The sequence below is a fragment of the Mastigoproctus giganteus genome, chromosome 13 (genome assembly GCF_048544385.1).
Source record: "Mastigoproctus giganteus isolate SK-2022 chromosome 13, ASM4854438v1, whole genome shotgun sequence".
Classification (NCBI taxonomy): Eukaryota; Metazoa; Arthropoda; class Arachnida; order Uropygi; family Thelyphonidae; genus Mastigoproctus; species Mastigoproctus giganteus.
Genome location: NC_143587.1, coordinates 86,898,910 through 86,911,954, shown reverse-complemented (window position 1 = coordinate 86,911,954; position 13,045 = coordinate 86,898,910). Strand labels below are relative to the sequence as shown.

General features: G+C 34.2%; 1 protein-coding gene across 5 annotated transcripts in view; it reads right to left on the bottom strand.

The window, feature by feature from the left end:
- Upf2 (UPF2 regulator of nonsense mediated mRNA decay) overlaps positions 1-13,045 on the bottom strand; it is a 695,457-nt gene that overhangs the window by 111,587 nt on the left and 570,825 nt on the right. For all 5 annotated transcript variants that reach the window (XR_016547840.1, XR_016547841.1, XM_090387842.1 and 2 more), the window contains exon 37: positions 11,805-11,887. Coding sequence is in view for 3 of the 5 variants with exons in the window: in XM_090387842.1 (XP_090243968.1) it covers positions 11,805-11,887 (83 nt within the window). In the remaining 2 variants the exon portion in view is untranslated. The remainder of the gene's footprint in view (positions 1-11,804; positions 11,888-13,045) is intronic.

The following is a 13,045-nucleotide window of genomic DNA, read 5'->3' as shown; positions in this document are numbered from 1 at the left end:
CACGATGAGCAGTGTCCATTGATTACCACTCTCTGTCTTCTCCCCCTCAACCACCCCTTTATCCATAGCAGCAACTTGCCTCCAAATGCCACACTGCTCCAATTTGTGCAGCAGTCTTCCATGTGCAACAGTATCAAAAGCCTTTCTAAGATCCAAGTATATAATACCAAGTATATAATATAACTTTTATATTGCATATATGGGAGAAATAGGTGCCAACACTCAAGACTGAACACACATTTATAACCAAAACATTACCAAGCACAATTAATAATCGTAATAAAATACTTATATATTTTATTACGATTATTATGTAATAAAATATTGCCAATGCTTTTGCCTTTATTGTATGCAAACTTGTTCCTGATCTCGTCTTAGTTTGATCTTCTATCCAAACAGATAACAGACATCCCATCTGGCGCCTCCATAGCCAGGTGGGCAGGAGCAGCAGTGCGTAGCACACACTTCTTAATTAGACCTGGGTTCGAGCCCGTGACCACCAAATACGGAGGATGCAGAAAGTTCAGGGAATGACCACCGCATATCCCGGGAGCAATATGGCCTTAGTTGCTAATGCTCCTAAAAAAAAAAAACCAAAACCAAACATCCCATCTCTTCCAATTCTTTATCTAATGGATTTGTTACACTTTTTGACTTGTTCCTGCTATAAAACTTGCTTTTATTTTCTCTGCATTCTTTCTAATTGTTCTCAGCATTGCCTTATTTAGGCTTGTAGCATGCACAATATCACGTTCTTTCATTCTGCTCAAAGCATTTCAAAATTTTATATTTTTTGAAAATATTTTAATTTTCTCTCTGAACCTGCTGCAGTATCTTCACCAGCACACTTCCTTTTCACACTTCTTTCAAGTATTTTACTCATTTTTAGGGAATAAAGCGCAATTACAGTAGAAAAAGAACAAAAATGAGGAAGCACGCTTGATACAATGTTGTTGTTATTTGGTTTTTAGGAGCATTAGCAACTAAGACCATATTGCTCCGGGGATATGCGGTGGTCATTCCCTGACCTTTCTGCATCTTCCGTATTTGGTGGTCGCGGGCTCGAACCCCGGGCTAATCAAGAAGAGTGTGCTACACACTGCTGCTCCTGCCCACATAGATAGAGGCATCGCTTGATACAAACAAAGCACTGTGCGTGTAGTAACTGAGTAAACAAAGCGGCAAGTGGCATTCAGCTAGGGTTATTCTGCTGCATTTGACTGCCATTTCTTTTAAACGCAAAGCTGAATCATGCATAAGCAACGGTTTGTTTTATTTGCAACATCGTACCCCTATTTATAAATTGTGTATGATTGAATTCGTGTAGTGTAAACACATGTTATACGAGGACTGAATGTGTGTATATATATAATGGTTAACTAGAGCTTTCTGATTATCTAAGTACCAGATAATAAAGGTGTAACTTTTAATAATGAGAAAGAGACTGCCTGAAGAAGTCAGATCAACTGGTATACAGTATTAAAATGACAGAATCAACAGATGGAAGCATACAGACATTACAAATTTAACTCAAAAGATAAAGAATGAATTTTAAACCATTATAGTAAATGTATATATACCCAAATACACTGTACCATACCAAAAAGTACACACACACACACACACACACACACACACACACACACACACACACACACACACACACACACACACACACACACACACACACACACACACACACACACACAGACAGACAGACAGACAGACAGACAGACAGACAGACAGACAGACAGACAGACAGACAGACAGACAGACAGACAGACAGACAGACAGACAGACAGACAGACAGACAGACAGACAGACAGACAGACAGACAGAAATTTAGTTACTAAGTGATTTTTTCTTTAGTGCAAAAATCACTTTATGAATTGTTGCTGGTAGGGATCCATCTAGATTCCTTGAATAGTTTATATCAATATTGGGCAATTCTGAAAACAATTGAACTTGTAAATCACTCAGCTCTGTGGATGCTACTGTTCTTTTCATTTTGTGTTCAAGATAGTCCAATTACATTCTCTATAGGTTTTAAATATGGTGATTTGGCTGGCCAATTTATATGCCATACAAATCCTGTGTGTTCCTTGGGCCAGTTTAGCTTGGCAGTAGTGATGGGTAACCTGACAGTTGACCTTCAAAACCAAGGTTCCTGCGTTAACCATTAATCAATGATTAAAAATATGAAAAATTTCCTACCTTCCTAAACATAGTTATGCTTTGATTGCAATAGTTGCTGAAGTGAATTTTTTTTAATAGTTTTCAGAGAGAAACTGCACAAGAACCTCTCAGGTTACCTTGTCACTGTCTTTGCAACTGTTTGGCTTTTTTCTCAAAGATTATCGTGATATCAGACAACTGCTGACGCTGTGTTTCAGGTTACCTATTAAAGTTTCATACATATTAAGAAATACTGTTCAAGGTTTAAGCCTAAATGGTTATCAAATGAACTAATGAGACTCGTGACAGAGAAGAAAAATGCATGGGATGCATATAAATTATCAAGTGACTCAGAAGCCTATGGCAGATATAAGCTAGTCTGTAATCAGGTCACAAAGGAGGTTAGGCAGGCGAAGGCAGATTACGAGAAATCTTTGGCAAAAGATGCTAAGAAAAACAGCAAGGATTAAGGGGATGAATCTCATTGGTCCACCTGATATCGATGGTTCGACCGTTGATGATCCTGCTCACATAGCAAACAAACTGAATGAGTATTTTGCATCCACATTCACACATGAGGAGTTATTAAGGTTTGAAAATGGCAGAAGGTTATCAAATTGTTGCAGGGTGCTTAATGATTTTGTAATAACTGAGAGCAAAGTGGAGGAGAAATTGTTGAAGTTAAACATAAGAAAGGCACCTGGGGTGGATGGGATCTATCCAGTTATATTAAAGGAGGCGGCAAAGCAACTAAGCAAACCCTTAGCCATAATTATGAGAGCATCCTTGCACTCAGGGGAGGTCCCCACGGACTGGAGACGTGCAAATGTATCCCCAATTCACAAAGGGGGATTGAAGGGTGACACGAGTAATTACAGACTGGTTAGTTTAACTTTTGTTCCGGGTAAAATAATGGAGTCACTGGTTAAAGATGCATTGCAGGATCATCTAGACAAGACTGCAGCAATAATTCAGACACAGCATGGGTTTGTTAAGGGAAAGTCTTGTCTGACAAATTTGATAAGATATTATGATGTGGTTACAAAGGAACTGGATGCAAAAAATAATTTTGATATCATATATTTGGATTTCAGGAAAGCTTTTGACACTGTTGTGCATGGAAGACTATTGTACAAATTGGAGCAGAATGGTATTAAGGGTAAGTTGCTACAATGGATAAAAGGATGGTTGAGTGGGAGAAGACAGAGGGTGGTAATTAATGGGTGCTGCTCTTCGTGGACTAATGTTATTAGTGGAGACCCACAGGGTTCGATTTTGGGTCCACTGTTGTTTTATATATTCATCAATGATATTGATAAAGGTATATCAGGCTTAGTGTCAAAGTTTGCAGTTGAAAGAAAGGTTGGCAGGTTGTTAATGACCGTAATGGCAGTGTGCTACTGCATCAGAATCTAGATAATTTGGGCAGATGGGCTAAGAAGTGGCAACTGAAGTTTAACCTTGACAAATGCAAAGTACTGTATATGGGTAGAAGTAACCCCAGAGAAACATACCAACTGTGTGGTACTATACTTAAGGTGGTAGAAAATGAAAAATACCCGAGAATAATTGTGCAGTCAGATATCAAGTTTTCTGAGCAATGCAGACAGGGTGCCAGGGGTTTTGTCAATGATATATAGGAATTTTGCTTGCAGGGAAAAGGAGGTGATTGTCCCTCTGTATAAGGCAATGGTCAGGCCACGCCTTGAGTACTGTGTACAGGTCTGGAGGCCTCATTTTAGGAAGGATGTAGATTTGCTTGAGCGTGTACAGAGAAGGGCAACAAGATTGGTGAGGGGAATGAAGGGATCCTCTTACCAAAAGAGGCTTAAGTTCTGCAAATTGCAGTGGCTGGAGACTGGGCACTGCGTGGTGATCTGATTGAGGTGTATAAGGTCTTGAATGGGTTGAGCACGCTGAATTCTGATGGGTTCCTTTCACTTGTTCAGATTACGAACCTAAGGGGGCATAAATTCAAATTAAGAAAAGGCAGATGTAGAATAGATGTGCGGAAATTTGCCTTTAGCCAGTGGGTGGTTAATTGCTGGAACAAACTTCCATCTGTCATTGTGGAGGGAATGATGTGATTTTTTTTTTTTTTTTGGCTGATGCTGCATAAGCTCATACACTTGCTTTTTTGTATCACATGCCACTACTACTACCACCCCTAGGCCACACTGACTGTGTGCTGATGCAAAGGTTTTCATTTTTCAGAATGATTAATTTTACATTTTATTTACTTACAAAAAGTAAATTATTTGCAATGTAACACTAAATTTAAAATAAAATTAAAATTCTTCATTAACTATACATAATTTTTTTTTTTTTTTGTTTAATTCAAATATAAAAATCAAACTCTCAGGCACACGGTATACAAAACAAGTAATGTCTACAACATGTTAAAGCAGAACTTTTTGAAATTAGCAAAATTTGACAAAATTTATTAAAACTTTTTGAGCTTTTATGGCTGCAAAATATATTATTATATTTTCCAAATCAAGTTCTTTCAACAAAACCCATTCTATTGATAGCATTGTTAATTCATCCAATCTCTTCCGAGTCACTGCTGTTCTCAAATGCGTTTTTATTAATTTTAACTTCGTAAAAATCCTTTGCATGCTGTCCACAGAAACAGGCCATGTCAGCAAAATACATAGAGCTATGAACAAGTTAGGTAGTAAATACGTAAAATTCTTTTTACAAAGAAATTCAAGGATTTTCATGGGCGATATGGGGGATAAGAACATTTTATCTTATTTCATGAAATAAGATAAGTTCTAATATTTAAAAAGATATATTAGAACTCTTCCTAATATATCTAATATTTCTTAATATATCATTACATCAAAATGATACTTTAAAGCATTTACTGTATTATCTAGAATGTTATAAAAGAAATTAAATTAAAAATTTTCTTTTTCATCAGGTATAGTTTCATCATTACTTTTGTATGTAAGCATTGCCTTTCGCGTTTGAGTTCTTGTTTTTTTTTGATATCTTTTTCAATCTCCAATTTGGTTGCAATTTTTTCTGCTTCCTTTATGACACTTCAAGATTACAGAATCTGAAAATTTGATAAGCCGATTTCTTATAAAACTTTACTTGTTATATTCACGTTGTCTAACACATCATACCAAATAATTAATGAACAAATAAATTTAAAATCTGCAATATTCTTAAATAAAGAGCTTGCTTTAGGTTTATTTTTTGCTATTGTTGATGTTGTGATTGGTTGTTGCACATTCAAAAAACTTTCTAAAGCTTCAATTATTTCTTCCAGTTGGTATCTCAATGGTTTAGTGTTTCCAGACGATTGGCCCACCTGGTATCACTATGTGCTTTTAAGGTTAACCCTTTAACATATTGCTTTAAAACATCCCACTTTTGTGGAGATGACAAGAAAAAAGTGTAAATATGCTGTACAATATCAAAAAATGACATAGCTTCAATACAACTTGCTGCATCATTTATTATTAAATTCAAGGAATGCGAAGAGCATGGTATAAAGAATGCTCTTGGAAATGAAGACAGTATGCTTTCCATGCATGTTTAAGCCATTGTGGTATATTTGACCTCTTAAGTCATCAATGAAAGATCATACTTTTTTATGTAATCTTCAAATATTTTGTCCGTTATTCCTTTACCTGTGCTATCGTGATTTATGTATCTATTTATGAATCCAAAAAAATTATTATTATTATTATTTTTAGTTATTTATTATGAATCCTGAAAAATGCTCAGAGATCTCTACATAACTTCCCTCATGATTTGGAGCAGGAGGCCTGACGTAGCCCAGTGGTCAGGAGCAAGAGTGCATAGCACGTGTTCCTTGAGTGGACCGGGGTTCAAGCCCGTGACTACTAAATACGATAAATATTTGTATTGACGATTTATTGTAAACTCTACTGACTTGGTTGTCGTGCCGGAGTATAAACAGAAAACCCTCATGATTTGGAGCAGGTAGTATATTTACAAAGTGCATGACTATTGTCATTTGCTCAGTGTGCAGTCGACAATTACAGAATATTTACATTTTTTCGACTTCCTTACAATACTTTCCTTAATGGCAATGTTTTAAGAGATCTATAATTTCATTTTGAATGTTTTTACCCACATAATGTTGATGAGTTTCTTTACTTATAATCTTTCTTGAGTGTTCTTTCATTGCTGGGTATTATTCTGCTAACAATTTGATAATTTTTAAAAAACTTCTGTTATTATCTTCATACAACTTATTGGATGTTCCATGTAATGCAAAATTTTGTGCTCCATACAATTTTATGATCGAAAAAAAAAAAAAAAAAAAAAAAAAATCTTTCTAAAACGTTCCTCTAGTGTTTAATATTTTCATTAGCTTTTTCTGTAGAGTGCTATCAATTGTTGTGGAGCTATCAATTTTTTTTTATGAACTCTTTCCATGCTTTATAAGCACTTAAGTGTTTTTTATTAGTTTCATGTGCGTTTAATCTATAGTTTATATTTTTACAGTCATTCAGACCTTCACATGTTAGTGCAACTTTTATTTCAGAAAACAATTTGCAGCAAAAGCAATAAATTGCATCCTTCGATTTGGAATATAACAATCAAACAAATGATATTTTTCGCCATCGGGAAGCATTCAGCAGTAGTAAGTCAGATTGAATTTTCCGTTTGTGTCATTTTTGATATTTACAGGAACTCTTATTTGTTTTAATTTAGTTATCCAGTTATATATATATATATATATATATATATATATATATATATATATATATATATATTTTTTTTTTTTTGGTTTTGTTCCTCTGTCGTGTCAACCATAAATTACTTGCCAGCTTTTTATATATCCTCCTTTATACTCTTTTTTTTTGGCTGGTGCAGCATAAGCCTCAGGCTTCCTTGCACCATATGGCAAAAAATAATAATAATCATAGCAATGACAACATAACAAATGTGAAGACTCAAGAAATGCTTGGTTACCCATAAGTGGACCAATCTTAACGGCTAAAGCAGAATTTGCATGGCTTTTCAACTATGCAGGATTTTGTTGCTCAAATGGGTGGCTTGATCGTTTTAAGAATCAGCATAAAATCTGCTATGGCAAAATCAGTGGAGAAGCATCTGCAGTGGACATGGAGATAACATTTACGTGGATGACCGACGTGTGGCCACTTCACTCTCAAGGCCACAGTGACGATGACATCTACAATATGGATGAAGCTGGAATTTTCTGTCACTCCTGACCAAACTTTGAAATTCCAAGGCAAAAAATGCATTGAAGGAAAGTTGTTGAAGAATAGACTTACAGTGGCTATCTGCACAAATATGTCTGGGACAGATAAAAGAAAGTGATTGGAAAGTCTGCCAAACCAAGATGTTTCAAGAATGTGAAGCAACTTCCAGTCGCTTATAAGTCTAACAGAAAAGCTTGGATGACTTCAGATATTTTCACGGATTACCTCAAAAAGTGGGACAAAGATCTTCATACAGAAAAACTCAAAACTCAAAAATAATAATAATACTCTTATTTTCAAATATATTTTTACTTTGAATTTTTTTTCTTCCCTTAATGCTATTTATTATTTTATTTTGCCATGACATGTACATTATGTTAGAAACAGGGGACACTATATTGTTGTTTTGTTGTGCAATTCTGTCGCACACTTGAAGAGATGCCAGAATTGTGCGATATATGACAATATAAAAAATTTTTCTATATAAGTATTTATTTATTTCTATATGGTATTTAATTTTTTTTTTTTTCTGTAGTTATTCTAAATTTCCTCCTACCTTTCCTTTCTTTTCTCTGCAGCTATTACTTATCTACACATTATACAATTATGGTCATTGGGTGCTTTCTATCTTGGCACTTGTCCATAAATAATTTTTTCCTACCATCCATTGGCTCCAAAAGTTCGTCCACTTCTTCCTTGAATTTATTTAAACTAAATTATTGACTTGAACAAAAACAGATGGAAGTTTGTTCCGGCAATCAACTACCTGATGGCTAAAGGCAAATATACGCACATCTATTCAACAAATGTCTTTCCTCATTTTCAGTTTAAGCCCCCTCAGGTTTGTAATCTGAGCAAGAGGAAGAATCCCATCAGCACTGATGTTAAGTTCTGCAATTTACCGAACTTAAGCCTTCCATTGTAAGAGCACCCCATTGTGCCCCTCACCAGTCTTGTTGCCCTTCTCTGTACTCATTCTAGCAACTCTACATCCTTCCTAAATTTCAGACTTTCAGACCTGTATGCAGTACTCAAGGTGTGGCCTGACCACTGCCTTATACAAGGGGATAATCACCTCCTTATCCCTGCTAGCAAATTTTTGCTACCAAATTTCAAAAACTCAAAGTGTGGCCTGATCATGAGTACTGTTTTAGTTATATATATATGTGTGTGTGTGTGTGTGTGTGTGTGTGTTCTTGCCTAAACAGCATATTTAATTTTGCTTTCATTTTTACTAATGTTATAAAAAATATGGCTATTATAGCTTAGTTTTCTTATATTTTGGCATTGTATCTTGCAGTAATCTTTTATATTTTAGGCAAAGCTTGTATTATTTGCATAACAGAGCAGAGTTATAATTGTATTGTTAGACAAGGCTGTTCTTTTGTTTTCATAAATTTCATCCATATAATTTTATTGTTGGAATTAAATGATTTAATAAATATTATATAAAAAAATGTATGTCTATTTTTTTGCTTTCCAATATTAATGTTTTAATTTCTCAGTTTCTCTTTGCTTAAAAGTTTTCTACATTTTACCATAAGTTTGTTTTAATTGATTCATTGCATATTCAATGATTGCTCTATGCCTTCTTGAAATACCAGGACCCCCAAATCATGGGTAGGGCAGTTACACTCCCAGTACATACGAGTACCATTGCTATATGCTTTGATCTTCTCTTTATGTCTGTATGCTATCATATTCTACATTTTTATGCCCGATGAAAGGACCCAGCTGTCAGAGTATCTGAGGCAGACTGGAGTACTATTTTTATCTTATTTCTTCCTCCACTTCACCTTTCGCAGCCTCAGCTTATTTTTTACTCTCCGTTAGCTCGCCCATCCCCTTTCATCTTATGTATATAATTTGTGTATATATCTATTCAGTCACTCTCTGTTGGGCTAGCTGTTATTCTGACAGTATGCCTCAAAATTCTGATAAATTATTACTTTTTATTACATCTTTCTAACCCAGGCCTTTTGGCATATTATTAGGACCTACTATTACTAGCAGTATAATCAGCAAACAGACTGCTTTGCTGATTATTATTAGATGCACTGAATAGTGCTAGCCCCTAATAATATACCATTCAATGCATCCTTATATGATAATTATCTATAATAATTTTAGTAACTGATATCTTATTATTATAATTTTTTGGGCCTTTTCTTTTTGCAGTATTTTACAATTTAAATGTGTAATTTCAGCCTGCACTAAAGTTGATTAAGAGTACCAATTCTAACAATTTTTTGTCAAATGAGTGGACTTTATAAAAGAATGTCATTAGAGTAACTTGAATTTATACCAGCAATGCCTAACTGTGAACAGGTTATGGCAAGGCTTCATTTCATGAAGCCTTGACATGGTCCCATATGTGCTCTTATGTTTTCTTTTATTTGAGCAAAGTTGAATATGATTACTAATTCTAATGCTTTTTTTGCTGAATAATGAATGGACTGAATGCAGGGGCAGGACATTTCTAAAGTAACTAGAAATCAAGCAACAATGCCAATCATAAACAGGTTATGATAAGGCCTCTTTTGCCCCTCACGTCTCATGAATTTCTCAAGTCTTTGTTTATTCAAGCAAGTACTGTACCGATAGAAAAAAAAATTGATATTTTTTACTTGAAAAGGTGCTGGTGCCATAGCAGTCTGTAACAGGAAGAGGGAGAGTTACTGTTCTAAACATCATGGTTTTCACAGTTTTTCTTTCTTTGCAAACTAAGGCATTTTATGCATAGGTGATAGACTGAAATAATTCACTGTATTGAATTTTTTCATCGGATCAATTATGTTCAAACAAGAATTAAAAATCACTAATAATAAGGGTCTGGAAACTGGAAATATTTTTGTTATAGTGAAATATTCGTTAAAACAGCATTCACTTTTTTACTCTATGTCCTGAAAGAAAATTGTGAAATACTGCATGATTTATAAACAACAATCTATGTATTTAATACAGAAGCTGTTTTATTTACTCCGTCAGTATGAATGATAGGCTTAAGCGATCGAGCTGGAAATAGTCTCGACCCGAAGGAAGATATTTCTTCCTAGGTGTGCACAAAGTTGTTAAAATTTAAAAATTTCGAATAGTTTATTTTACGGAACAGGCCAGTTTTGTACTACAAATGAGAATAGTTCAACATTCACCTCATAGATGGAGCCACAGGAAGACGTTAACTGTTAAACAAACAGTTGTATAAGTTGATAAGGCATTTTTTTCTAATTAACAATTTGCACATTGCACAATTGTGCTTTGTTCCGAAAAAAAAAAAAAAATAAAATAAAATAAATAAATAAAAATCTGCTACCAACTGCAAAATTGCCCACCTTAAAAGAAAGAACTAATTGCTAGGATTCACTGCACTCCTGGCACACTGTGCACGTGAGCTCATACACTCATTGCCATTCGTTACGTTTAATACATTCAGAACTCATCATTTATCATTATTAATTTTGAGTTTATTTGTTTTTTGTTTTGAGGTTATTTAAGGTAAGTAAGGATTTAGGAGGATTCATGACTCTGAATGAACGTACCCTGCGGCAAAAAAGAAACATGCCTTTTCATGTTTCTGCAAATGTATTCAGGGTCGTTTTGAAAGACTGATCCTGAATACATTTACACGTATATATTGATACTATATTTCTTTAGGACAGCTAGAGAAAAACTGCTACCAATTGCAAAATTTTTGTAATGGGTACAGCTAGCTGTAGCCATTGCGTACGATAGGCCTAACTGATTTGGTCTCAAATTGAAGATATTTCTTCCTAGGTGTGCAGAAACATGGAAAAATATAAAAATTCTGAATAGTTTTATTTTACAGAATGGGCCAATCTTCTCTACTAGTGCTGCCTAGCTTAAAAGAAAGAATAGTTTTATTTTACAGAAATAAGAAAGGATTCGACACGTACTGGCTCACCTGCTCATGATCAAACACGGACATTTCTTTAGGACAGCTAGAGAAAAACTCTGCTACCAACTGCAATATTTTTGCAAGGGGTACTGCTAGTCTTCCTTGAACTTGTACAAGTTAAAAAAAGTTAATTGGTTCAATAGCCTTCACTTTATTCTGGAGTTGAATTATAACTGCCTACTGGGTTAACTAACAGAAGTTAATGCAACAGAATAGGTAGTAATGATTACCACACCTACTCACTTCTACCTCATATCACATGATATAAATTGTGCAGCTCTTATATGACCACTTTGACATGAATCATTCTGACAGAACTAATAGGGGTCCTCAGCTGAATATCATCATTCTTCTCTTTCTTGATGATTCCTTTCTGACTCTCTCTCTCTCTCTCTCTCTCTCTCTCTCTCTCAGGGTAACTAAGGAATTTCTTTTGCTGAATTTAAGTCAGCATAAGCCTCAGGCTTCCTTGCACCATATGGCCAATAATAATAAAATACCTGTTGCTTATTTCCTCTTCTTGTCATGAGTACAAAATTGATGGTACTGTTCTCATCTTCAGATCTGATTTCTAATGGGATAGCTGAAAAATATAAAAATTATATTGGTTTTTAGTATGATAACTTTATTTTCAATTTTTAGCATTATCAAGCTTAGATAACGAAATGCAGTTGTCTCTCAGGTATCACAAATAAATTTAATTATATAAGTTAAAAAAAAAAAAAAAACCACTCGAGAAGGAGTATGTGGCTAATGTTAATATCTGATATTAGTGATAAAATCTGGAATGACCGAAATAAAATATGCTCATTTAAACATTAATTATATTCTGCAGGCTTAACTTTACAAACAGAAGGCATAATATCAAATGGAAGGGTTCTGACTGGAAATTATATAATAATGGAAGTTCTAATAGAATCTATTTCAAGATGGAAGATCAAAGGTATATTTGAAAAGTTTCTGGCTTATCACAGAAAAAATGAAGCAATCTGAAAATGAATAAACTTTTATTCGTCCAAGTTGCCTTTAAGGACTATATGTCTGATGCAACACTCCATTTTCATACACCTTAAGTGGAACTCAGTGCATTTATCCTCTAACTACTCTTTGCAACACTTTGGGACTGCATGAACCACATTTGCTGCAAAGCATTGTTATTTTAAATATTTTTTCAGTGCAAGAACAGGTGGTAATCAGAACAGGCCATATCTGGTGAAAAGAGGGGAGATGTAACAACAATTTATAACCTCACTTAATGAATCCCTCTGGACTCTTTCCCATTACATTTGGCATTTAATTACTCATTAACCCCATTGTGATTTCCAAAATCTATTAAAAATGATAGTTAGTCATCTGACAGGTGCCAAACCTTTTTAATTTTTTGAAAATGATTTGGGTGTTTTAAATTCTGTTTAATCAGTGTCAATATTTCATCTTTAATGGACTGCACTACTTATTTTATGATTTAAGTTTTAATAAAAAAATAAAAAATATTAATTCTGCTGAAACTTGTAAAACAATGTTTTACACATGAAATAGAAACATCAATCTTATTCTCTTCCATTTTATAGTTTAAAAGACTGTTAGTCTTTCTGTTAAGTTTGTAAAGTGTGTGAAATTTCAAACATGCACATATATTTATGCTTATCACATATATAATAAATATTATTAATAAAAATAAAAAACACACTATATATATTCGATATTATTATTACTTCTGTAAAATTTATTTTAAATTTTG